At 41.0% G+C, this 26,683-nt stretch overlaps 1 protein-coding gene across 7 annotated transcripts in view; it reads right to left on the bottom strand.

Moving 5' to 3' along the window:
* Positions 1-21,499, bottom strand: part of snx9b (sorting nexin 9b) — a 29,272-nt gene extending 7,773 nt beyond the window's left edge. For 4 of the 7 annotated variants that reach the window (XM_023999727.2, XM_023999728.2, XM_023999729.2 and 1 more), the window contains exons 1-5: positions 21,157-21,266; positions 14,325-14,411; positions 13,690-13,764; positions 12,248-12,364; positions 2,501-2,578 (exon numbers count right to left, since the gene is read on the bottom strand). In XM_023999727.2, coding sequence (XP_023855495.1) covers positions 2,501-2,578; positions 12,248-12,364; positions 13,690-13,764; positions 14,325-14,411; positions 21,157-21,168 — 369 coding nt within the window. In that variant the 5' untranslated portion in view covers positions 21,169-21,266. Of the gene's footprint in view, positions 1-2,500; positions 2,579-12,247; positions 12,365-13,689; positions 13,765-14,324; positions 14,412-21,156 lie in introns of all 7 variants that reach the window. The other 3 variants (XM_023999731.2, XM_070446582.1, XM_023999732.2) reach the window with 1 other exon arrangement.
* Between the last annotated feature and the right edge of the window lie 5,184 nt (positions 21,500-26,683).

Below are 26,683 nucleotides of genomic sequence, written 5' to 3'. Positions count from 1 at the left end.
TTGAGAAAAATTGACATAAAACATGAAACAAGGAAGAAAAGATGGTGTTCTCACTCCAACCCTTACCTGTCAGACTCCCTCCCCACACATCCCACTCAAAATACAGAGTCAGGCAACACAGTGTGGTTATGTGTTGGATGGTATGGAAGTTGAACCCTGGACTTGAAGGTACAGAGTGTTTCCTCAAGTCACACAAAATGATGCAAAAACATCTCTCTCGCACAATGCCACTGTCACGCTTATCTAAATAATTGAGAAATTCATGCCTCGTATTCAAGTCCAGCATTGTGACGTGCTGCACTGTACCATTCAGATCATGCCAAGGCACGGCAGGATGCAACATGTCACTGTAAGCATTTCTCCCAGTCATTTCCATGGCTGGAGGACTACATGTGGTGAAGGACAACACAAGCAGAACAGACACACATCTCATGCGTTCTACAGTCAGTCAGTCATTGCATCAAGACAATCCACAGGACAACTGCATGCCATGTGTATGGGGCAGACGTTGGCCATGCCGCAAGCATGTGTGTGTAGATCAGGGCTGTTCCTGGAGAGCTACCCTTCTCTAGGTTTTCACTCAAACCCCAGTTGTAACTGACCTGATTCATCTCATCAACCAGCAAATTATTAGAAGCAGGTGCGCTAGATTAGGGTTGGAGCGAAAAACCTACAGGACAGTAGCTCTCCAGGAATAGGGCTGGAGTGAAAACCTACAGGACGGTAGCTCTCCAGGAATAGGGCTGGAGTGAAAACCTACAGGACGGTAGCTTCCAGGAAGTTAAGGGCTGCAGTGACAACTACAGACGGTAGCTCTCCAGGAATAGGGCTGAGTGAAACCCTACCAGGACGGTAGCTCTCCAGGAATAGGGCTGAGTGAAAACCTACAGGACGGTAGCTCTCCAGGAATAGGGCTGGAGTGAAAACCTACAGGACGGTAGTCTCCAGGAATAGGGCTGCAGTGAAAACCTACAGACGGTAGCTCTCCAGGAATGGGCTGCAGTGAAAACTACAGGACGGTAGCTCTCCAGGAATAGGGCTGCAGTGAAAACCTACAGGACGGTAGCTCTCCAGGAATAGGCCTGCAGTGAAAACCTACAGGACGGTAGCTCTCCAGGAATAGGGCTGCAGTGAAACTCACAGGACGGTAGCTCTCCAGGAATAGGGCTGCAGTGAAAACTCACGGACGGTAGCTCTCCAGGAATAGGGCTGGAGTGAAAACCTACAGGACGTAGCTCTCCAGGAATAGGGCTGGATGAAAACTACGGACGGTAGCTCTCCAGGAATAGGGCTGGAGTGAAAACCTACAGGACGGTAGCTCTCCAGGAATAGGGCTGGAGTGAAAACCTACAGGACGGTAGCTCTCCAGGAATAGGGCTGGAGTGAAAACCTACAGGACGGTAGCTCTCCAGGAATAGGGCTGGAGTGAAAACCTACAGGACGGTAGCTCTCCAGGAATAGGGCTGGAGTGAAAACCTACAGGACGGTAGCTCTCCAGGAATAGGGCTGGAGTGAAACACCTACAGGAACGGTAGCTCTCCAGGAATAGGGCTGGAGTGAAAACCTACAGGACGGTAGCTCTCCAGGAATAGGGCTGGAGTGAAAACCTACAGGACAGTAGCTCTCCAGGAATAGGGCTGGAGTGAAAACCTACAGGACGGTAGCTCTCCAAGATGGGGTTGGAGAGCCCTGTGTGGATGGTGTGTTTGTGTGTGTGTATGTGAGATGTGTGCACGTTTGGATAGGAAGTTGCTGACCAAACATCTCCATCATAGGCTACTTACAGTAAGCCACAAAACAAACAGAGGGAGAGAGAGTACATTAGAGGACCACAGTGGTGGGGAACACAGGCTCATAGCAGCTGTAGTGTGTTACCACAGAACAAACTGCAGGAGTTTTGACTTATTCTGCTGAATTGTCCAACACTTTGTTTACAACATATAAAAACAATGGTAGAATTGAGACAAATGATTTCTGGCTCTTGCTTGGTGGGAATAGCTTGTTCACTAATCACTGTAATAATTGATTGGTTATAGGGAACCATGAATGTTGAGATCATTCGTTTGGTGTTTAGTGCTGGTAATAAGAAACATTGATCTATAGCGGTGCATGTTGTATCAGAGATGTGCTGGTAATAAGAAACATTGATCTATAGCGGTGCATGTTGTATCAGAGATGTGCTGATCAAGTTTATTCATCTGTGATGGGATGCGTGTCTGGAGGTGTAGGGGGTCGGTAGGCTTGATTCGGCCTCTGATTTGCAGGTTCCAGTTAACATTTACCCTTATCAACTGGCTCCAGGTCAGTTGTAGTTTGATGGGCAGAAAGTAAGTGGACCCTGGTTTAGGGAGTGGGGTGTAGGAGAGGGTGGGAGTGGTACAATGTAAGATCATGCTCTTGCAGGCTGAGCTGGGGGTGGGTTGCAGGGGGGAAGATTTGAGATGGGAGGTAGGGGACGGGGCCATGTTCGTGCCCCTGACCACCGCTCAGTGCTGGTTACCTCGTCAGGGGAAGAGGAGGAAGGGGGGGCCGGGGTGTCGGGGGTGTCCGGCTGAGGACTACAGGCCCCAACATCCACCTTGAGGGGAGAGAGGGTGACATCATCACAAAGCGCCTGYGAGTGAAGGGTAACCTGGGCAACGCGGACCCCAAGCAGGGGCCACAGTGAAGTAAGAATATTTGATGAGAGAGTAATTTGATGTTCTGTTGTTGACTCCTCTCTAACTTATAATAGGGGTACCATGTCTTCACAGTTGTATAGCTATCCATTTTCCAAGAAAAATAAATAGCTTGCATCTAGCATACAGTGTAAAAGTATTCAGACCCCTTGGATTTATTGTGTTACATAGTGGGATTAAAATGGATTTAATTGTCAGATTTTGTCAATAAAATACACAAAATACTCTGTAATGACAAAGTGGATAAGTTAAAAAAAAACATTCTGAATACAAAATGTAATAACTAAAATATAGTTGTTGCATAAGTGTTCGGTCCCTTTGTTTAGGCAAGCCTAAATTAGTTCAGGAGTCAAATTTGGCTTAACAAATCACATAAAAAGTTGCATGGATTCACTTTGCGTTAAATAATAAGATTGGTAGATGGGTAACAAATATAGGGCTGTGGCCGACAACAACATAAAAAAATAAAAAATCATTGTCAACCGGAAGTAGTCTGTTCTTTCAAACAATCGATTGGTTGAAATTTTAAAACATGTATTTTTGCATATATAGACACACCCAATGTGCCCTCCAAGCTGCACACGTGCAAACAGTAGCCCAAGACTGGCCAGAAATACCAGCCCACAGACAGAAGCACAAGATTAAACTTCACTTTCTACAGCAGTGGTCACCAACAGGTCGATCGCGATTGACTGGTTGATCTCCAAGGAATTTCTAGTCGATCGCCAAACATTTCTGTAAAAAAATAAAATAAAGGATAAAGCCTTGTTCTCCTCTTTTTTTTGTATTTGTCTCAGGCTGTTGGCGGTAGGTGCACCCGATTTAGCTTCCCTGCGCCAGGTAGGCGAACTGTTGCCATTTTGAACCATTTCATGTGTCTGAAGGTACAAACTCTGCCTTCCCGGCGTGACCAGAGAGTAAATTAAGTGCACTATAGGCCTACCGCTGGCCAATCGGATGGCTCAGATGACCGTGTCTACAGTAAGGTAGCAGGCATTACAAGAAAGCTATAGCAAAGTTGATACAGTGAGATTTCACAACGTTTAAAACCATGACTAGAAGAGACTGTTAAYGAATACAGCAAAGAGCTGCTGTTTTTATGAGTGAGCTCATGTTTAAGTTCTTACTCAGCACTGTCAACACTTTGTATTCAACACTTTAATAAACCATAAAATGCACGTTCTTCCTATTTCCACTCAGCGCTACAACAAGCACTGCAGCAGTAATGAACGAGTAGGAAAGTGTATCTATAGGATTGCATTATTAACAGCTTGGGTCTTTTTTAATATCGAGGAATATTTCACTTTCTCTGTTCATAGGAGTAACAACATGAATCTGTGGATGAGGCATAAATAATGCGGTGCGACTCGAGTTTCGCCATCAGCTGGAAGACAGTGTGCCTTTTTGGTCAGTGGAGGAAAGGAAGAGTGGAGGGATGTTGAGAAGTGGACCCTCAGTCTGCTGTTCTCTCCCTCTGCGGAGACTGACCATCAGATGCAGGCACCACCAGCCCAGTAAAGTTTTAATAAAAAGCGAATTATTTAAATGCTCACTCAGCTGTGCTTCACAAGTAATACAACAACGAATCTATTACTGGTGTGATCATATTAACTTTTTCAAATGTTCTTACGTTACACCTTTATTCTAATATTGAGTGAATAAAGCATTTTCCACTAAGACGCTCGGCCAAATGGAGTTTGCCAAAAGGCACCAAAAGGCACTCTCGAACAATGAGAAACAAGAATCTCTGTTCTGATGAAACCAAGATTTAACTMTTTGGCCTGAATGCCAAGCATCACATCTGGAGGAAACCAGGCACTGCTCATCACCTGGCCAATACCATCCCTATGGTGAAGCACGGTGGTGGCAGCATCATGCTGTGGGGATGTTTTTCAGCGGCAGGGATTGTGAGATTAGTCAGGATCGAGGGAAAGCTGAACGGAGCTAAGTACAGAGAGATCCTTGATGAAAACCTGCTCCAGAGCGCTCAGGACCTCAGACTGGGGAGAATTGTTCACCTTCCAACAGGACAATGACCCTAAGCACACAGCCAAGACAACGCAGGGATGGCTTCGGGACAAGTCTCTGAAATCCTTGAGTGGGCCAGCCAGAGCCCGGACTTGAACCCGATCGAACATCTCTGGAGAGACCTGCAAATAGCTGTGTAGCAATGCTCCCCATCCAACCTGACAGAGCTTGAGRGGATCTGTAGTGACGATTGGGAAAAACTCCCCAAATACAGGGGTGCCAAGCTTGCAGCGTCATACCCAAGAAGACTCGAGGCTGTAATCGATGACAAAGGTCTTTCAACAGAGTACTGAGTAAAAGGTCTGAATACTTATGTAAAAGTGATACTTCAGTTTAATTTGCAAACATTTCTAAAAACCTGTTTTTCCTTTGTCATTATGGGGTATTGTGTGTAGATTGTTTTTTTTCCTCACCAATTGAATCCCCTTTAGAATAAAGCTGTAATGTAACAAAATGTGGAAAAAGTGAAGGGGTCTGAATACTTTCTGAATGCACTGTATATGGATCTGTGCTATTTACTTTGAACTGGACTGTGTTTACAGCATGAGCGGTTGAGTAGATGCGCTTGTTTTGAGATCAAAGTGAGAGCTGCATGTAGCCACRTGTGCACATTTTGTTCATATCCTTTGCTAGTTACTGAGTTATTAGCCCAGTTATAGATCATTTGTAGTCAGCAATAGGGGAGTGATAGCTTCCTACAAGAGCACAAAATGTGTACATTTCTAGACAGGTAAAGAGCTTTTTGTTGTCATAAACAGGAAGTGTTGTATTTTGAGACAGTCTTGAATAAGTTAAGAGGCCAGTAGGCAGAGGGTAGCATAATTTGTCTGATTCTCTGTAATAATGGTATGGGAATAATAATGCATTTTATTTTGTAAAGTGGTTTCTTGCATCACACAACACTTTCAGTCACCTTGTCTGAAGGACAACTGGATAAACAGGTTAATGTCAAGCCCTGCATTCTTTTTTTCCCAAAAGTCTCATGGAATGTAGGCCTACATTGAACACCACACAGTGGCTGCTACTGTAGGCTGAATGATTTCCATGTTAAAATGTTATGGGATGCATTTTCTCCATTATTTTTKATGCTATGCCACTCTGGTAGGCCTACATCATGATGAAATAGCCATGGTCACTGTTAAAACTGTAACTTAAAGCGGGTACAGCCTCAGTGTTCACAGTAAACGCGCACTGGAAGTTGAACAGAATTTTCACAACGTTCAAGTTTGCACTCGGCATACCTGAAATTTGCTCAGTGCCGGAAAACAATTGAGGGAACATTGGACACACCTAGGGTTGTGGCGGTCACGAAATTTGGTCAGCTGGTGATTGTCAAGCAAATAACTGTCGGTCTCACGGTAATTGACCGTTAATTGACAAACACATTTAGCATCTCCTGGTTTCCACACAGCCTGCAAGCCATTTTAAAAAGTACAATAAATCCATGTAATATAGCTACACCTTCACAATAAATCCATGTAATAAAGCCTACACCTTCACAATAAATCCATGTAATATAGTCTACACCTAMACAATTAATCCATGTAATATAGTCTACACCTGCACAATAAATCCATGTAATATAGTCTACACCTGCACAATAAATCCATGTAATATAGCCTACACCTACACAATCCATGTAATATACGCCTACACCTACACAAAATCCATGTAATATATGCCTAACACCTACAATAAATCCATGTAATATAGCCTCACCTTCACAATAAATCCATGTAATATAGCCTACACCTACACAATAAATCCATGTAACATAGCACACCACCCAATAAATCCATGTAATATAGCCTACACCACCACAATAAATCCATGTAATATAGTCTACACTTCACAATAAATCATGTAATAATAGTCTACACCTACACATAAAATCATTTTTTATTTTAGACAGTTCTAAAGAAGCATGATATGACGAAAATGTAGTCTAATTCAGAAGAAAAGAATAGCATACTCTGAGTTGTCCTTATGTTAGGTCTTGATGTGGGCTACACTAGTTCATTTAGCAGACAAGATTTGCTTATAATTCCATGGCATTATTTTATAGTATGAAGAATACAATTGAACAAAGCGGAATAAAATATAAATATTTTCTCCAAACGATTTGAGGGAGTGTGCATATGCGCCTATTCTGTGTTGAGGTGTTAACAAAGAAATAGGTACTCCTATATGCTTAATATAGAGTTATTAATGTAACTTTAGTTGTTCTACAAACGCTGGGCTATATTTAAAAAAAAAATGTAATACATTGTAAGGCTGCATGATTAGACGAATGATGATTTGAAAAAAGTTGCTTGAAAGGCATGAGCTCTGCTTTGTTTTTCTGAACAGGCTTTTTGTGCAGGCTGTACACACCACAATAGTCTCTCATTCACAATTTGACAAGCACATAATAATGCCTCGAATTTCACAGCAGCATCCCCTTTGTGGCCGTAATGCATCCTAAAAAAATCCATGCCTTTTGCGGGCCGGAGTGCTGCGTTGTTCCCTTCTCCCTGAGTCTGCTGCGCAATCCGATGTGCCTCTCACTCACATGGCTCTCCGTCACATGATCTGATCTTTCTCACAGGCTACAAGTGAAGACAGACACATCGGGAACGCAACTACGCACGTCCTTATCCAATTCCGAGGTGCATATTGAAGATAATAGAATAACTGCCCTCATTTACTTTGTCAGCCAACAAGATGAGTAGGCCTAACGAACGGCAAAAGCACTAGCCTATGTCAATCTACTATCCCCCATAGCACAAAAGTCGACCTATTCTATTTTGTGTAATAAATAAATATTCCAAACATAGTATTAGACAGTTGTGGGATGCGATAGATCCCACATTAATATAACCAATAGCATCAAAAAAACGTTTTATGCAATGTGGCTAATGCAACGGATCAGAACATTTAGCTTAAAATGTTGATAAACTATTAGGCTAATTCTTCACATTAAAAGCGCAGCAATGCGCACATGGTAGTAGGCTATAAGTGCAAATTTTCCATTAGCGGGAAAACACCATTATCAAAAGTGACCGCAAAATGCAAATATGCATGTAATGCTTTTATTATAAAAGGTGCATTTTTATGCTGAAAATTATCTTCCCCAAACTTGAAACTCACACGTTAGGCTCTACACCCCTTGTAAAGCAGATTAACGTGCATAATTTTAAGAAGTTATTTGGCCACTTTAGTTGTGATACAAACCTTTAAAACATTTGGCCTGTGGGCTAGGCTACATGAGGTTTGCGACTATGATTAGAAAAAGTCACAAAAAAAGGCATTGATTCTTATGCTGGGCATCATTTACAAGTGATAATATATCATATCAGTAATAGGCTAATATTGTCACCCATYAGACTATTCTTGATTTAATATTGTCTTTACATATACTAAATAATACATGTGTGACATTTGTTTCGATATAGAATAGACCATTATCACGMACAGGGGCAGCGGGGAAAAAATACATGTCATCTATGCACTTAAAATGCGAATGGAGGATGCTTTCCCCCATGTTTTATTTGATTTTCTATACCATTTGCATTGATGTCAGAGTGATTAGAGGGCCAATAGAGTGCTGAGTACCAGGCAGTTAGCAAGTTTGAAGGGCTACTAATGACCATCAGCAGCATCAGAGCTTGGAGAAGCCTAATTACCGTGACTAAATGTAGAATTTGACTGCCTTCATGACTTGTGACCGCCGGTGTGGCGGTAATAGTCACCACAACAGCCCTAGACACACCCTTTGTGTTTTAATAAAATCAACATTGAGCTTGTCTGACGCTTTAAGCCCACTGTTTGATGAAATAAGACACAAATGACTAAAGAGGGAGCCGGAGATTAAGATAACCAGAAGAAAAAAAAAATCTTAGCCTGACCCGACCATCCTCTTCCCGCTCCTACTGGCTTTTGCAGATTCTGCCGTGACTGCAACCTTTCTCATGTGGAATGCCAATTTATCTTACCATTTAGTACCATGCCAACTACGTAAAAATAGCCTACACAGCCAACAAATAAGCCATTTTTAAATACATTGAGGAACTATTGTCATTCTCAATGGATGTAAAAACAGACTTCGCTTGTTTGCTGTTTGAGGTGAGGAAAACATTACTTTGAGAAGCTCCACAGCTCATTACTGGTGGTTTGTTAAGCCAATCAGAATTACTATCAGATCCCCAAATTGGCACATTTATATGCCTACATTAGTGCGCAGGCCAGGTAGCCTATAGGCCTAGTTCTTTGGGTAATCAACATTGACAGGAGCACTCCAAACAAAAGACAATGACTAAATTGACAACTTGTAAGTGGAATGAAATGAACCAAAAAGTGTTTCTCACAAGTGTAGCATAGGTTGTGCACTCTGGAAACAACATGTCCACTCCGACAATGCGAACAGCAAAAGACTGGAATAGTTGAGTGCATAATTATTGAGTGCATAATTGGCGGGAGAGAGTGCATTCTGGACAGAGATGTGCATCTTAGCCACACTACCCTTCTTCTTGGACTGTACCATCCCCACGGCCTCTGCAATCGATTAGTTCACCTAGATGGGTGCGTGTCTAGTAAGACAAGTGTCTAGTATGCCATAAAAAATACAAATAATAAAACAAATAATATAATATACATTTGCTACTGCTCGACAAAAAAAGAAATCTTGGCCGACCAACAGCGTATCAACCAAACAAATGGACCAGTTGACTTATTGGGGTCAGCATGCATTCAGTTGTACAACTAACTAGGTATCCCCCTTTCTCTTAACAAATCAGACATTGAATATCTCTTTAAGCATGGTCTATTTAAGTGATAATGCCCTCGAATATGGTGTTTGGAGGATATATTGGCATGGTGGTTGTTAAGCCCGAGACAAAGTCGAGTMCTGGCAAACCGTGCCAATATATCCTCTAAACACCATCTTCGAGGGCATTATCACTTTTATACAACGGTTTACCAACATATTCAAATAATGACTGACATATTTTCATTAAAAACGTTATTTTTATGAATTTATTCATACTATTTCATCCTTCAACAAGATATAGTCCCGAAACAAATCTAGGGTTGCTACCCAAGCCGGCTGGTCGTTCGTTCTATTTGTTTGGTTGCCAGAGACATGACCCAGTCTTTCAGTCTTTTGACCCAGTCGTTCGTTCTAAATGTTCCATTTCCATACTGGCTGGCAACGTTCTTATCCCTTGCTTGCTAGCTAGCCAAATTACGGCTAACTTACAGTCACATCAAACAATGCAGACAGATTAACAACAGTAGCTGCATTTGTTTAAGCTGTTTTCAAGTGACATTTATTTGGATACATCCATAAAAATGAGCTAATGAGGCACGATTTCGCCTGGCATAGAAAATATGCTCTCTCGTTATTCAGAGGAGCTAGCCAACAACACACCTAAACACAATAACTTCAAACTGAAGCTGGAAAGACCGCAAACTAGCTGACCTTCGTTTATGTTCTACCTTTTATCAATTGACATTTCTTTGTATATATCCATAAATATGATGCCAGCTTATTCATGATTTCGACTGGCTGAGAAACGCTGCCTGCTTGTGWCTCGTTTCTTCTCCCGACACGTTTATTACTATGGAACAGCTGGAGATCGAATTGGAATATTGAAACAATGTTGCAAATGTCAGAGAGACAGACAGCAAGGTTATACAAATCTCTGCTGTTGAAAACGAAATGTTAGTCTAAAAGAAATGTGAGATAATGTCTAGATACTTTTTATAGTGGAAATCAAGTTTATAAATTGCCTGGCTGGGCTGATGAGACAGTGGATTGCGCAGTCAGATGGAAGAGTAAATAGGCATTTTAAAGTCATAGATTTAGCCGGTGGTAACTTGTGGAATAGACACTGTCTGGAATGTGGTTTTAACCAATCAGCATTCACTATTAGAACCACCCGTTGTATAATTAATAATTATGCTGTGCATTATGTATTAAACCACCCAGACACCTCAAAGATAGTCATCCTTCTGAACTGAGCTGCAGGACAGGAAGGAAACTGCTCAGGGAATGATACCATGAGGCCATTGGTGATTTTAAAACAGATACAACGTTCAATGACTGATGGGAGAAACCTGAGGATGGATCAACATTGTAATAACTACACAATAAATGACCTAAATGACAGAGTGAAAAGAAGAACACAAACATACAAAATAAATATATTCCAAAACATGCATATTGTATGCAACAAGCACTAAAGTAATACTGAAAAAAAACATGGCAAATGAATACACGTTTTGGCCTTTGGGCAAATCCAACACCACACATCACTGTAACTGCCTCCTTATTTTCAAGCATGGTGGTGGCTGCATCATGGTATGAGTATGCTTGACATCAGCAAATACTGGGGAGTTTTTCCAGGATTAAAATAAACGGGATGGTGCTAAGCACAGGCATAATCCTAAAGCAAAACCTACTTCAGTCTGCTTTCCACTAGACACTGGGAGAGGTCACCTTTCAGCAGGACAATAACCTACAACACAAGGCCAAATCTTCACTGACTTACCAAGAAGTCAGTGAATGTTCCTACTGTAAGTGGCCAAGTTTTTACTTAAATCTGCTAGAAATACTATGGCAAGACCTGAAAATTGCTGTCTGGCCATGATCCCCAACAGCATGACAGAGCTTGAAGAATTTTAAAAGAATAATAGGCAAATATTGCACAATCCAGGTGTGCAAAGCTCTTAGAGACTTACCAAAGGAGAGTCAAAGCTGTAATTGCTGCCAAAGGTGATTCTAACATGTATGGGCTCAGGGAGCTGAATAGTTATGCAATGACTATATTTTAGTTATTTTATTAATTTACAAAAAATATATATAATTCTTCTTCCACTTTGACAGGAGTATTTTGTGTAGATTATTGACAACAAAATGGAAATTAAATAAATGTTAATCCAACTTTGTAACAAAATTAAATCCAAGAGATGTGAATACTTTTGCAAGGCACTGTAGTTCCCATTCACTCATACTGACATTCTATTGTATTTTTCAATACATACACAATCACACAATGTAACCCCTGTCTTTTGTTGAGTCCTAGACCAATATCTAAAAACAGGGATAATTTAAAACCCACAACCGTGCAGAAATAGTCACAGCAGCTGCTCTTGCTTCGTCATTTCAGAGGTTCGGATGGGTAGAATAATATTCATTAGATTAATAAAAGACTGAGGTCATCCCTCAATTCTGCATTCTGCTATCTTTTTCACTCAAAACATCACACCACCATGGGATCATTGGGAGCAGTGCATTGTGGTCTAGCTGGCACAGAGGCCACTGTAGCAGGGAGGGACTAGTATAGAGTGATAAGAATTGTAAGGGGTGAGTCACATGTAAAAGCAGAGGAGAAGAGACAAGGGAAGTATGATATAAAGAAGTATTGTGACAAAAACCCAGAGGCAGACAGAGACATGAGGTTACACCATAATTATGATGATTTAAAAGACATTAGCTCCTATTTGAAATTAAATATTTTCTCACTGTGGATAAACATGTCATTACTTCTTCTGTGTGCTACCTGGTTCTGAGTGGTGTTGTTGGCTGGTGCAGCGAAGGCGTCAAAGAACGATAGGTCTGKGGCGTGGGCAGCTACTGGGGCAGCTACATGTCCTACATTTCCCCCTCCTCCTGGGAGCTGCAGACAGAAGAGAAGTGACAAAGGAGAGAGACAGAGAGAGAGAGACAAACATATTTACAAACAACCACATTTTACACCCTCAAGTTCTAAGCTCAAGTTATGGTTGATTTATAGGAGGTTGAGTAGCTAACCACCTGGGAGGCCACTGAAATGGTATAGTGAAACTAATTGAGTAGCCATACACTGATAAACAAAAACAAATCCTAACTAACTCTTTAGACTCAGCAGAAGTAGCCCTGTTTTGTATACACCTCCCCCCAGATTGTAGCCTGGTGTACGGAGATAGATACCACTTGCTTTAGAGACACAGTGAACTTTAGTCCTGCTGTTTTCACTGAAGAGAACAATAACAGCATGTGGATATCAGTTGTCAATGGGAATATTATGATCCTGTGTGGAACCAAAACTGTCTAGGACAGCTGGGGAGGTAACTAAGGGTGAAATAGCTGGTGGGAGTCTGCCCAATAGTAACAAACACGCACTTCCATCTTGTGAATAAAGAAAGTAAGCACTGAGCAGTTAGGGTGATGTGTTTTTACTGGTCCTCCAAATACCACACACACACACACACACACACACACACACACACACACACACACACACACACACACACCACACACACACACACACACACACACACACACACACACCACACACACACACACACACCACACACACACACACCACACACACACCACACACACACACACACACACAAACACACACCACACACACACACCACACAGAGCGTGATCTGTTAATGCTGTGACTACTCGGTGCGTTTGGAGTAAGACTAAACTGTTTAGCAGACCTCTCCTCTCTCTGCCATCGACTGACTGGACAGAACTCACATCTCTGTCTTGGCTTTAAGAAGACCACAGAGTGACTCACCCCATACTGAGGTTGATTCTGGATCACAGAAACACACCACTCAGAAGGGTCCCTACACCACTGCATTACATAAACATAGTGATACAACCCCCAGYCCTGAAGGAGGTATATCCTGTCCTGGTTTCCTAAAAACAGASAAACTTGGCGAGTGCTGCCTTTTCCTTGACCCCCTTCCACAACCCTGAGCCCATTCCCATTGAAAATCCCAGTAACACTACACAAGCTGCTTATCCATGTGTAGTAACACTGTAGTTAAACTACTAACAGGTTCAGGCTACAAGGTGATTGCAGCTGGTAAAAAAATAAAAAAAAGTTAATTATACATAGAATATTTTAAAAACGGTGAAACAATATATGAGAAGGAATAAGACATTGATATAAAGTGTAAATGAAGCTAGTTCCATCAACAACACTCCAAGCCACTCCCTAACCTCAATGTAGTCTTCTGGCACTAGTCCAACCTCTCCTCTGGAATTCTGTGCTTCTATCCAGCCTCCTCCAACACCCTGAAACAAAACACACCAATAAGAGAGACTGTGATTGGCTTTGTGAGAAGAAAGTGGGTTTCATGATATGACGTGATTGGCTGATGACAGATTTGATGATGATACAGTTACAGTCACTGCAGTGACCTTTGAACTGCCGTCCCCACATGATAACAGTGACATCACGTTGGCTCATACTACAGAGAGGAGCTTTTATTGTCTATGTGATCATGTGAGATATTGATCATGTGACTTTACAGGGCTGATGTAATTCCAACAGGACACAGAATATAGGTGAGCCAGCAAAACATGATATTTTTATACTCACATAAATGCACACAGAACTGATGATGTGCGTAGTGTGGTGTCAGGGGGAAAGATGAGAGAAAGTTAGATGGGGGGTAAGAGCGCGCACGAGAGAAAGGGGGTTCGAGAGAAAAAGATACTGTATGAGGACAAAAATAGAGACAGATGGAGAGATATGTGGAAGAGAAAGAGAGCGATAGAAAAAGAGATGGGTAACGATAGGTATAGAAAGAGAGAAATGGGGTAATGAAGGGGGGGGTCAGTCACGTGCTCACCTGATTGGTGATAGTGACTGTCTCTCCCTCTCTCACGGTCAGCTCGTTGTTTCCAGGCTCAGCAGTGAAGTCATACAAAACCTGTACCTGAGAGAAACACAACAAGAGTCAACACAATCAGGGCCAGGGCAATCAGGCCAAACACAGACACACATCATCGTTTATCTGCTGAGGAGTGGATTGAGGAAATCTCAACCTCAAACAAGCTGAACTAGTTCTGCTGCCAAGGACTTCTGCTGTGCTGACTCGACCTCAGCACCTGTATATACATCTCAAACACAGAGCTTGAACCCTGATAGGCCCATTTCGAYGGCCTTAACTCACCCTAGTGACTCAGTCCACTAGACCAGTGGTTCTCAAACTGTGGGGGTGGGGGTTTATATACTTACTCTTGAAAGTTGTAATAGTAGAATGCACAAGGTGCAATTTCTAAATTGGGTAGTGCATAATCAGTTCCTCTTGTCATGTCAGTCATTGCATACTTATATATTTAGAGATATTTATAACTTGTCAGAAATGTCCAGGTCAACTAGCCCATGTTAATGTTATTTAGCTATGATTTTTTGCCCATAGATTGTTGTAATGTTTGAGTCACTCAAATGTCACATGAATACACATTAGACTTGGCAAAATGTGCAGAATTAGCTTAAAAWTTTTAAAATGTTCTATGCACCCCATGACAAAATGTAAAGGAAATAAGCTTTAAACCTGCTAAATGTTCTCTCTGCCAACAAGAGGGGTGTGAACAGTTTGTGAGATAAACAGAGCTTGTGCCCATAGAAATAAGCGCGTGTGCAGGGGGGATCTGACAGTGGGAACAGTGCTCTTGACAAGGGGCTCCTTCGAGAAACAGTAACCCCCCCCCCCAATTCCCTCTACGCCTCTCTAAGAGGGAAGTGAGAAAGAAACAAGTGATCATATCACTCCAAGATTAACCTCTTTCACTTCTTCACTGACGCTGTTTTTAGACAGCTCAGCTTGACCTCTGCACAGATTGGTCTATTGGTAACCCCAAGGCTACAGCAGTAACTACAAAGAACGTTGTAGCATTTCAGTATGAATGGCCTCTGGGAGAGTTAGGAAGCCATAGCTAGGGCCAAGAGTTATTCTTGGTTAGATCACATGGTCAGGGAAACCTCCTGGCCTATGCTATGTACAGAAGATAAAAGAGGGGATGAGAGTCTCGGACAGAAGAGGGAATGCTATTGTCATAATGGTGTAGAATTCACAGAGCTACGTCAGTGCTTGGGCAGCTAGCGTATCGCTTAGACAGACTAAGGAAATGTCTGTGGGCAATTCCACGGTAACGGAATTAGACTGACTCAGTTTTTTCACTTTAAAATGTAAAAAAAAMAAMAAAAAAWACATTGATTCCAAAGTTCAACAACTTAATAACTTCCACAGAAAATGTTAGAAAAACTAATTTAGTGGAAGAACTGTGCCAACGCAAACTTTGGTAATGGAATTACGGTAAAATCTCCATCAGGTTTTAATGGGACCAGATTTTTGATGTACTCTAAATTAAGATTCAAAGATGTCTGCAGAAAGAATGATGTGTCAGCAATGACATGGCACCTTGAGTAAAAAAATATATATTTTGGTTATTGAACTACAGTAAGTGAAGTGGATTTACACCCTGCAACAGAATTATGGTAACGGAATTACATCATGGGTCCCTGATCTGTAACTTTGGACATCACAGCCCAGTGCAGCGGAGCACAGTARAGTGCAGTACAATACAGCACAGCAGAGTAGGGTAGAGTTCAGTACAGTAGAGCATAGTTCAATACAGTCCAATATACTGTACTATACCACATTGGACTGTACTCTACTCACTATACTGTATTGCTGTGCCCTACTCACTATTGTACAGTACTGTAATGTACTCAGTACTGTATTTGACAGTGCTCTATTGACAGTATTGTACTCAATACTGTACTCTACTCACTGTACTGTCCAAACTTGTGAAACATATAGTACCAGTCAAAAGTTTGGACACACCTACTCATTCAAGGGTTTTTCTTTATTTTTACTATATTCTACATTGTAGAATAATAGTGAAGACATCAAAACTATGAAATGACACATATGGAATCATGTTATTTATTTAACCTTTATTTAAAAAGGCAAGTCAGTTAAGAACTAATTCTTATTTACAATGACCCTAACAACCCTGGGCCAATTGTGTGACACCCTATGGGACTCCCAATCCCAGCCGGTTGTGATACAGCCTGGAATCGAACCAGGGTCTGTAGTGACGCCCACATGTAGTAAACGAAAAAAGTGTTACATGAAAATATATGTTAGATTCTTCAAAGTAGCCACCCTTTGCCCTGATGACAGCTTTGCACACTCTTAACCAGCTTCACCTGGAATGCTTTTCCAATAGTCTTGAAGGAGTTCCCACATATGCTGAGCACTTGTTGGCTGCTTTTCCTTCACTCTGCAGTCCAACTCATTCCAAAGTATCTCAATTGGGTTGAGGTCGGGTGATTGTGGAGGCCAGGTCATCTGATGCAGCGCTCCATCACCCTCCTTCTTGGTCAAATAGCCCGTACATAGCCTGGAGGTGTGTTGGGTCATTGTCCTGTTGAAAAATAAATGATAGTCCCACTAAGTGCAAACCAGATGGGATGTCGTATTGCTGCAGAATGCTTTGGAGCCATGTTGGTTACGTGTGCCTTGAATTCTAAATAAATCACTGACAGTGTCACCAGCAAAGCACCCTCACACCTCCTCCACCATCCTTCACGGTGGGAAGCACACATGCAGAGATCCTCCGTTCACCTACTCTGCGTCTCACAAAGACACAGTGGTTGGAACCCAAATTTGAGATTTTTTAGTCATCAGACCAAAGGACATATTTCTACCGGTCTAATGTCCATTGCTAATGTTTCTTGGCCCAAGCAAGTATCTTCTTATTGCTGTCCTTTAGCAGTGGTTTCTTCGCAGCAATTCGACTATGAAGGCCTGATTCACACAGGCTCCTCTGAACAGTTGATGTTGAGACGTGTCTGTTACTCTGTGAAGCATTTATTTGGGCTGCAATYTSWGRKGCWGKTAACTCTAMYRAACTTATCCTCTGCAGCAGAGGTAATTCTGGGTCTTCCTTTCCTGTGGTGGTCCTCATGAGAGCCAGTTTTATCATTGCGCTTGAAAGCTTTTTGCGACTGCACTTGAAGAAACGTTCAAAGTTCTTGAAATGATCCGGATTGACTGACCTTCATGTCTTAAAGTAATGATGGACTGTCATTTCTCTTTGCTTATTTGAGCTGTTCTTTCCATAATATGGACTTGGTATTTTACCAAATAGGGCTATCTTCTGTATACCACCCCTAACTTGTCACAACACAACTGTTGGCTCAAACGCATTAAGGAAAGAAATTCCACAAATTAACAAGGCACACTTAATTGAAATGCATTCCAGGTGACTACCTCATGAAGCTGGTTGAGAGAATACCAAGAGTGTGCAAAGGGTGGCTACTTTGAAGAATCTCAAATATATAATATGTTTTGATTTGTTTAACAGTTTTTTGGTTACTACATGATTCCATGTGTTATTTCATAGTTGATGTCGTCACTATTATTCTACAATGTAGAAAATAGTACAAATTAAATAAAAACCCTTGAATGAGTAGGTGTGTCCAGACTTTCGACTGGTGCTGTATTTGAGATTCTTCAAAGAAAACAATTATGAGCTGAACAGTATGCCAATGGAAGGGAGGACAGTACAGGTAACCCAACTGTGGTTTGTGACTATTATGATTTCCCATTGTAGCAAATTCAGTTGCAGTAATTCCGTTACTGATTTTTTGGTAATTCCGTTAACAATTTAGTAATGAATCACTTAATAATTCAAACAAAGAGGAGTAAAATTATCAGTAAAATTTCTATAACTAATTGRTAGGTCTACTATTACAGTGCCTTCATTAAGTCTTCCTACCTCTTGACTTGATTCCACATTTTGTTGTGTTACAGCCTGAACTCAAAATTGATTACATTTGAGTTTTTCACCAATATACACACACAATAGCCCATAATGACAAAGTGAAAACATGTTTTAAAAAATGTTAGCAAATGTATTGAAGATGAAATACAGAATATCTAATTCACATAAGCATGCACAGCCAAGGCAATACTTTGTAGAAGCACCTTTGGTAGCGATTACAGTTGTTAGTCTTTCTGGGTAAGTCTCTAATAGCTTTCAATACCTGGATTGTGAAACATTTCCCATTACTATTTTCAAAATTCTTCAAGCTCTTTCAAATTGGTTGCTGGTCATTGCTAGACAACCATTTATGTCTTGCAATAGATYTTCAAGTAGATTTAAGGAAAATCTGTAACTCGGCCACTCAGGAACATTCACTCTATTCTTGGTAAGCAACTCCAGTGTAGATTTGGCGCACATCTCCCAGTGTCTGGTGGAAAGCACCCTGAACCAGGCTTTCCTATAGGATTTTGCCTGTGCTGAGCTCCCTTCTGTTTCTTTTTTATCCTGAAACCCTCCCCAGTCCTAAACAATTACAAGCATACCCATAACATGATGCAGCCACTATGCTTGAAAATATGCAGAGTGGTACTTGGATTTGCCACAAAACATTMCTTTGTATTCTGGACAAAAAGTGAATAGCTTTTTACACCTTTTTTACAATTTTACTTTAGTGCCCTGTTGCAAACAGGATGCATGTTTTGGAATATTTTTATTCTGTACAGGCTTCCTTCTTTTCACTCTGTGAATTAGGTTACTATTGTGGAATAACTGCAATGTTGTTTATCCATCCTCAGTTTTCGGCTATCACAGTCATTAAACCCTGTAACTGTTTTAAAGTCCCCATTGACCTCATAGTGAAATCCCTGAGCGGTTTCCTTCCTCTCCAGCAACTGAATTAGGAATGATGCCTGCATCGTTGTAGTGACTGGGTGTATTGATACACCATCCAAAGTGTAATTAATAACTTCACCATGCTCAAAGGGATATTCAATGTTMGATTTTTTATTTATCTATCAATAGTTGCCCTTCTTTGTGAGGCATTGGAAAACTTCCCTGGTTTTGTGTAGGCCGGTGACAAAAARAAAAATCTAAATTTGATCAATTTTACATTCAGAATGTGTAACAACAAAATGTGAAAAAAGTCAAGGGGTGTGAATACTTTCTGAARACACTGTATTTGTTACTTCTATGAACTTTCATTATTGTCCCTCTTCATAAGGGCATGAAATTAGAAAATATTTTAAAGATACAGTATGTGGGTTTTTGGTAACGGAATTTAAAGGCACAAGGTAATAGGTCTTGAATTTACAGAAGGTAAGGAATTTCTCAAAAACAAAATATAAGTGTTGATATTAGTTGACAGCGGTCTTTATCTATTTCTGATACCTTTTAAGACTTTCTGGTAGATGTTTTCKAAGACCCCTTTTCCATCTGTTTATCCAGAAATCAAAGCCTTACTTATTCCTCATTTTTAGGATGGAAAATGGTTGAAAACCATATCTATGCCTTCATTTCCCAAAAATATATACTTTCATTTGACACCCAATTTGATATGCTCCTATGACTTTCACATGTTGGTGCTCATGGGTCCTTTTCGATGGAAATGCCCCTGTCTGTCTCGGTCTCTGTCTGTCTGTCTGTTAACACCTTCAGCCTCTGAATAGAGGTCTATTTTAATGTTAGCCTCCCAGCCAACTTCCACGAGACCGGGAGAAGACGGGGGACAGAGAGGGAGAGGAAGAAAGAATGATACCGTAGACAGAGTGAGTCAGTCAGTTTTGGCAGCAATGCAAGTTGTCAGAAGACTTTTGGCTGCTCTTTAGCTCAGTGTCTGGATCTACAGTTAGGCTACACACTGAAGCTGATGGAAGAGAATAGCGTTGGTTAATACAACATTCCTAATGATTCATAGAATGGATTACAATGAGACGAGAGGGTGGAAGCAAATAGCCAACATTCTTTGGAATGTCTGGACAGACCATAAAATGGAATGCAGAACTTAGGCTATATAATAGGATCTATTTGATGTGGCCTTCGTGTAGCCTACATCCTCTTGCTGATGATAAAAGTACAGGAATGGCTGACATGTTTCAGTTGAATACTCCATAGAAAGGCGGATCCAAATAGTCAAGATTCCTTAGAATGTGAAATCAATTTCAATTCTGTCATTCAAASGCTACCCCAAAAGGAAGCACGCAGTCTCAAGAGAAATCACCAAAGATGAACTCAAAAGACAGCATGTTTTATACAACGTACACCTCCATAGAATTCTAGGATGCTCCATTATAGAATGTTAGAGGAGGAAGCCAGTCCATTTCATGCCGAGCCTCATCGTAGCATTTTGCACATAATAATAACAGCTATAGATTACCTAGTACCCTGCATAGTGCAATGTTAGTAGCTTGGTACCTTAGTTATCTTTAGTGGGCTTTTATGTGTATCAATAAGCGTTTAACATTTTCACCCTCTGCCACAAAGTTCTGTGCTCAAAGCACTACACTTCCCAGAGTTCTTAGCGTAAAGAAATGACCCGCACTGGAAGGGTAATAAAATGTCACAAGACACTTTTTAATGATACATATTTTCCATGTTTATATAAAAGCGTTCATAAGCCATTTTGAAGTACGAACAACAGAGAAAATAAAATGTCTTCTCCCCTGTCTTAATACCGGGGAAATAGTTCACAAATGTAACACATTTCGAGGTGAGCGCCAGACTGAAAATAGAACTCTCCCAGCCCTGATATTCTCCTTCTCCGACTAACTCTGGTGCTAAAATAATTTCAAATGGATAGATCGCCAGCTTTCAGAAAAAAACACTTCTGTAAAGATGTCATCCTACCTTGTTTGCCATTGTCGGTGCATTAATCTATCATTACAAAACGGGCCAAGGTTTTCGTGGGTTACAAATCCTCAGCCAGACATTTCCTCGCAGCTCAACTGGGCGAAAACAAGGTACTTCTTGGGGCGAGTCGTCGCAGAACAAATTTTAATACATCACTAAATACAAGATGCCCTTTAACCTCAAACCTGAGAGAGACAGCTAAAATGGTTGAGTGCGAAAAAAATCCGCGACAGTCAATCCCAATTGAGTATATCCAGTCAACACAAATTTGACATTTCTTTATAGCGGGTAAATAGCTGAATTGACTCCAGAGCCCGGGGAGCAAGATTCCTGTAGCCTACCGGTAGTAAGAAACCGGAAAGATAGTGGGCTCTGTCCAATGGTTCTCTCAAGACAAGCAGGCCCATAGGCTATGTATATGACAAGTTAGTTGTGTGAGTTTGCAGATCCAGGTCAGGACTCTCCTATCACTAGTAGCCTTGGCCTAGCTAAAAAACWATAATAATAATCAAACGTATAATAATAATAATACTAACAACAACAATAATAGTAAGGCCTAATAATAACATAATACTAGCGCTACTACTACGTCTACTTCTAATAATAATAATTTATTTTAATACATTTAGGTATGTTGTCTTTTATTTTGAAATTGTATTTATCATACAGAAGGATCAGTGAATAGCATTAATTGTATGTCAAATTAGATTCAAATAAGAATTGGTTAGTGCCATGATGTTTCAATATAATAATTTAATTGTTACAATGTATCCTTGTGAAAAAGTTTTGACAGTTTGACAGCACATGACATAAAGGTGTGAAGGGCGCTGTTCAAAAGAGGACTAATAAAATCCAATGTCGCCATCTGCCGGACAGAAGTATGGTTAAAGGTCCATAGGCCTAATGAATTTACAGTGTCAGTCCAGTAGAAACCCATTCAAATTGTTTTAAGGTTGACACAGGCGTTTCTTCCTTCCTAGATGAGTTTGCTCAGGAGTTTGTCCCACTGTTTAAAATGATTTTGAGTAATAGTTATAGGTAGATTCTGGAAATGTAATACAAATATTGGGAGGAAAGTAATTTAATAGTTGAATAGTTATTCCTGTTAGAACAAAGGTTCTAGCGATGAACGTAGCCTTAATATGCTTTTGGGAAACTGAGCCCAGTTCAGTTTATGCTTGGTGATGCCACGGGGCGGCTCAACGTTGAGCCCAGTTCAGTTTATGCTTGGTGATGCCACGGGGCGGCTCAGTTTATGCTTGGTGATGCCACGGGGCGGCTCAAGTTGAGCCCAGTTCAGTTTATGCTTGGTGATGCCACGTGGCGGTGAGCCCAGTTCAGTTTATGCTTGGTGATGCCACGGGGCGGCTCAACGTTGAGCCCAGTTCAGTTTATGCTTGGTGATGCCACGGGGCGGCCCTATCCTTACTCCTTCCAATGTGTGTGATATGATGAAATACGTGCCCCTTGTTATTGTATTGTTTGGAGAAATGTAAGCACTAAATAATAATATATATACAGTATATATATTTGTTGCCCTACGTTATATCCCTTTGACACCCATGTCATCAGTTTGATAATGCGAATTACTCCTTTGTTATGTTTATCCTGGCAGTCTCCTGGGTTGGATGTTATATGTTAAGCCAATTCCCCATAGTCACCTGGCACTACTTTGTCATGTCTGCACTTCTATGTTATGTGTTGATAAAGTTTCCCTTTTGTATCTTCCGTCCAGATCATCACATCCTTGTTATCCACATCCTATCTCCAAGGCCTTACAAGCCACCACTCCTAAAACATCCTTCCTAACCTTCCCACCGGCCTTACAAGCCCTACAAAACCTCCATTCCAAACCCTCTCCCAACGTGCCTCTGTTYGTTCCTGTGTTCAAGTGTGTTTGTGTAATAAATACCCCTAAACCTGGATTCCTGCTCAATCTCCTCATTTGCATTCTGACCAATGTGCTATGGTGGAAACAACAGTCCTGAAACTAGCTTACAGTCTGTCCTTGCCCTAGTCCTTTTCTTCACTACTACTATTTGGATAGATAGGAGGTGGAGGATAAAGGTAGATAATGTCTACAGTATCTAATTCTATCGTTGCAAGTCATTACTTGGCACTGATTCTCCTCATAGGCAGTACTMATATGAGTTTGACCTAAATGTAATGTTACTGTATGAATTGCATCCCGATTCCCCACCTTTTTCCCAAAGCACACTTTCTTGTACAGATTTAGCAAAGCAATGCTGGAAACTATCCTATGCTTTTAAATCCATGACGAGGAGTGTGCAAATGCACACYTCAGGAGAAGGGTGGAGAAGAGCCCTTGTAGTTGAAGCCTACAGTGCTCTCTCAACCACCTTCTATGCCTAGTCCTGTAGCTGAAGCCTACAGCAAAATATTCTGGATGTAAATGCTACTCTACAGCATGGTAGTGTTCAGGTTATTGTAGTCCCATCCTCCACCACAGTTCTTGTGACATTTTGTTTGCAAGTAAAGTTTCTGTTTGCATACAGTAGTAAATATTGTCAATTGTCAACACTACAGTAGTGAGTTATTATATCTCACAGTGGACAATACCAGAGACTCTGTAAGGGGACTGATCTATGATATGGACTGTAATCAATCTGATTCTTCTGAATTTCTGTTGTCTAAAGGGTACAAAACATTTTTGGGGAAGAAAAGCCTTTCCTATATTCACTTCTTTGCTCCAGTCCAGACCTTACATTGTGCTTTTCAACTCATCTATTTTGTGATCTTACCCTTTGTAAACTATGAGAAGGGAGTGGTTCACCTGACTAACGTCAAAGATCTGTAGGCCTATATAATGACGAGATGTTTATGTCTCCGCCCTAACAATGGGAATCATTGTCCCAAAAGCGGGAAGGCAGGGAAGAAGCTCATAGGTCCAAAATAAGCCCATAGAAACACATTGKGCTTATTTTGGACAGATTTTTTCAAAAGTGAAACCTCTTGCTTCGCCTCTTCCTCTCTGCTAACGTCATTGTTGTGTGCAGGCAAACCACAGCAGCTTTTCCAGCAGACTGCCCCCTCCTGCCTTCCAGATGCTGCTGACCAAGCCGMCCCCCATCAGCYAGGTGAGGATGCTCTCCCATGGGAAGCAAGGGCTAGAGTGGCACCAAAATGGCAGAAAAATGCCTTAGTGCCCTAAACACCTTCTTCCAATGGTCTGCACTTGTTAACTAATGTTAACTAGCTCTAGCTAGCCAGTCAGTGGCGCAGACAAGTTGAAACTCATTTAGTTTCACGCTATCCCATAAAATGTGACATTGCTAACCATGTATCAATCAGACAATAACATTTGAAAGTTTATTGGGAAGTTTAATGAATAAGTTAGACACTCACCTGACAACTTTGGTAGGTACATAGATCACTTCATTTACATTTCCAACAGATTTTTCTTCTCCCCTGACTGGTCGTCAACGGTTACTGGTCTTGAAACACATGTGTACTTCTGGTAAACTGTTTGCCACTTGTGGCAATACATATTGTTGCCACATTTTTGCCACAGATTGAAACAGAATCTCGAGAGAATTATTTGCCAGAAAAAAACTATGTCAAACTGTTTGCAACTAGTGCCAATACATTTTATTGTTGCCAAAGGTTTGCCGCAGATTCACCACTAGTGGCAACATTTGCAAACTTATGGCAACGTTTTGTGGCACATCATTTAGTTTGCAGCAAATTTGCCACAAACTTGCTGGAAGTTTGCAGCTAAAATTTACTTTTGTAAGGGTATCCATTGCTACTGAACTGTGTTCAGTCAAGTTTACAGTGTCAATTTGTTAGCCATTAGTCACATGTTCAATAATTCTGCAAATACAGTTGAAAGGAAAAGTATGTGAACCCTTTGGAATTACCTGGATTTCTACATAAATTGGTCAAAAAAGTGATCTGATCTTCCTCTAAGTCACAACAACAGACAAACACAATATGCTTAAACTATATTGAATACATAATTTAAACATTCACAGTGTAGCTTGGGAAAAGTATGTGAACCCCTAGGCTCTCCAAAAGATAATTGGAGTCAGGAGTCAGCTAACCTGGAGTCCAATCAATGAGATGAGATTGGAGATGTTGGTTAGAGCTGCCCTGCAATGTTAAAAAACACTCACAAAATGTCAGTTTTCTATTCACATCAAGCATTGCCTGATGTGAACCATGCCTCGAACAATAGAGATCTCTGAAGACCTAAGATTAGGAATTGTTGACTTGCATGAAGCTGGAAAGGGTTACAAAAGTATCTCTAAAAGCCTTGATGTTCATCAGTCCACGTTAAGACAAATTGTCTATATATTGAGAAAGTTCAGCACTGTTGCTACTTTCCCTAGGAGTGGCCATCCTGCAAAGATGACTGCAAGAGCACAGTGCAGAATGCTCAATAASGTTAAGAAGAATCATAGTGTCAGCTAAAGACTTACAGAAATCTCTGGAACATGCTAACATCTCTGTTGACGAGTCTACGATACGTAAAACACCAAACAAGTGTGAACAATGATGTTCATGCGAGGACACCACGGAAGAAGCCACTCCTCTCCAAAAGGAGAGTTCGCAAAAGTTCGCAAAAGAGCACCTGGATGTTCCACAGCGCTACTGGCAAAATATTCTGCGGACAGATGAAACTAAAGTTGAGTTGTTTGGAAGGAACACACAACCCTATGTGTGGAGAAAAAAAGGCACAGCAACATCGAAACCTCATCCCAACTGTAAAGTATGGTGGAGGGAGCATCATGGTTTGGACTACTTTGCTGCCTCAGGGCCTGGACAACTTGCTATCATCGACGGAAAAATGAATTCCCATGTTTATCAAGACATTTTGCAGGAGAATGTAAGGCCATCTATCTGCAAACTGAAGCTCAACAAAAATTGGGTGATGCAACAGGACAACGACCAAAAACACAGAAGTAAATCAACAACAGAATGGCATCAACAGAAGAAAATACRCCTGACCTCACCCCGATTGAGATGCTGTGGCATGACCTCGAGAGTGGTTCACACCAGACATCCAAAGAATATTGCTGAACTGAAACAGTTTTGTAAAGAGGAATGGTCCAAAATTCCTCCTGACCGTTGTGCAGGTCTGATCCGCAACTATGGAAAACGTTTGGTTGMGGTTATTGCTGTCAAAGGAGGGTCAACCAGTTATTAAATCCAAGGGTTCACATACTTTTCCCACCCTGCACTGTGAATGTTTACACGGTGTGTTCAATAAAGACATAAAAACATATAATTGTTTGTGTGTTATTAGATTAAGCAGACTGTGTTTGTCTATTGTTGTGATTTAAATGAAGATCAGATCAAATTACATGACCAATTTATGCAGAAATCCAGGTAATTCCAAAGGGTTCACATACTTTTTCAATACAAAAATGTTCTTGTTCTTTCGTGAAGTTCTTCCAATCTTATGTTGTAAATCATTATCAAGGTAAACTAGTTGAAATTCTAACCTGTTTCTTGAACACCAGTGATTATTTTAAGAACAATAACAACAGTGTTACCTGTA

This window comes from Salvelinus sp. IW2-2015, linkage group LG14, assembly GCF_002910315.2.
Source record: "Salvelinus sp. IW2-2015 linkage group LG14, ASM291031v2, whole genome shotgun sequence".
In the NCBI taxonomy this organism is placed as follows: Eukaryota; Metazoa; Chordata; class Actinopteri; order Salmoniformes; family Salmonidae; genus Salvelinus; species Salvelinus sp. IW2-2015.
This window is presented reverse-complemented; position numbering and strand designations above follow the sequence as displayed.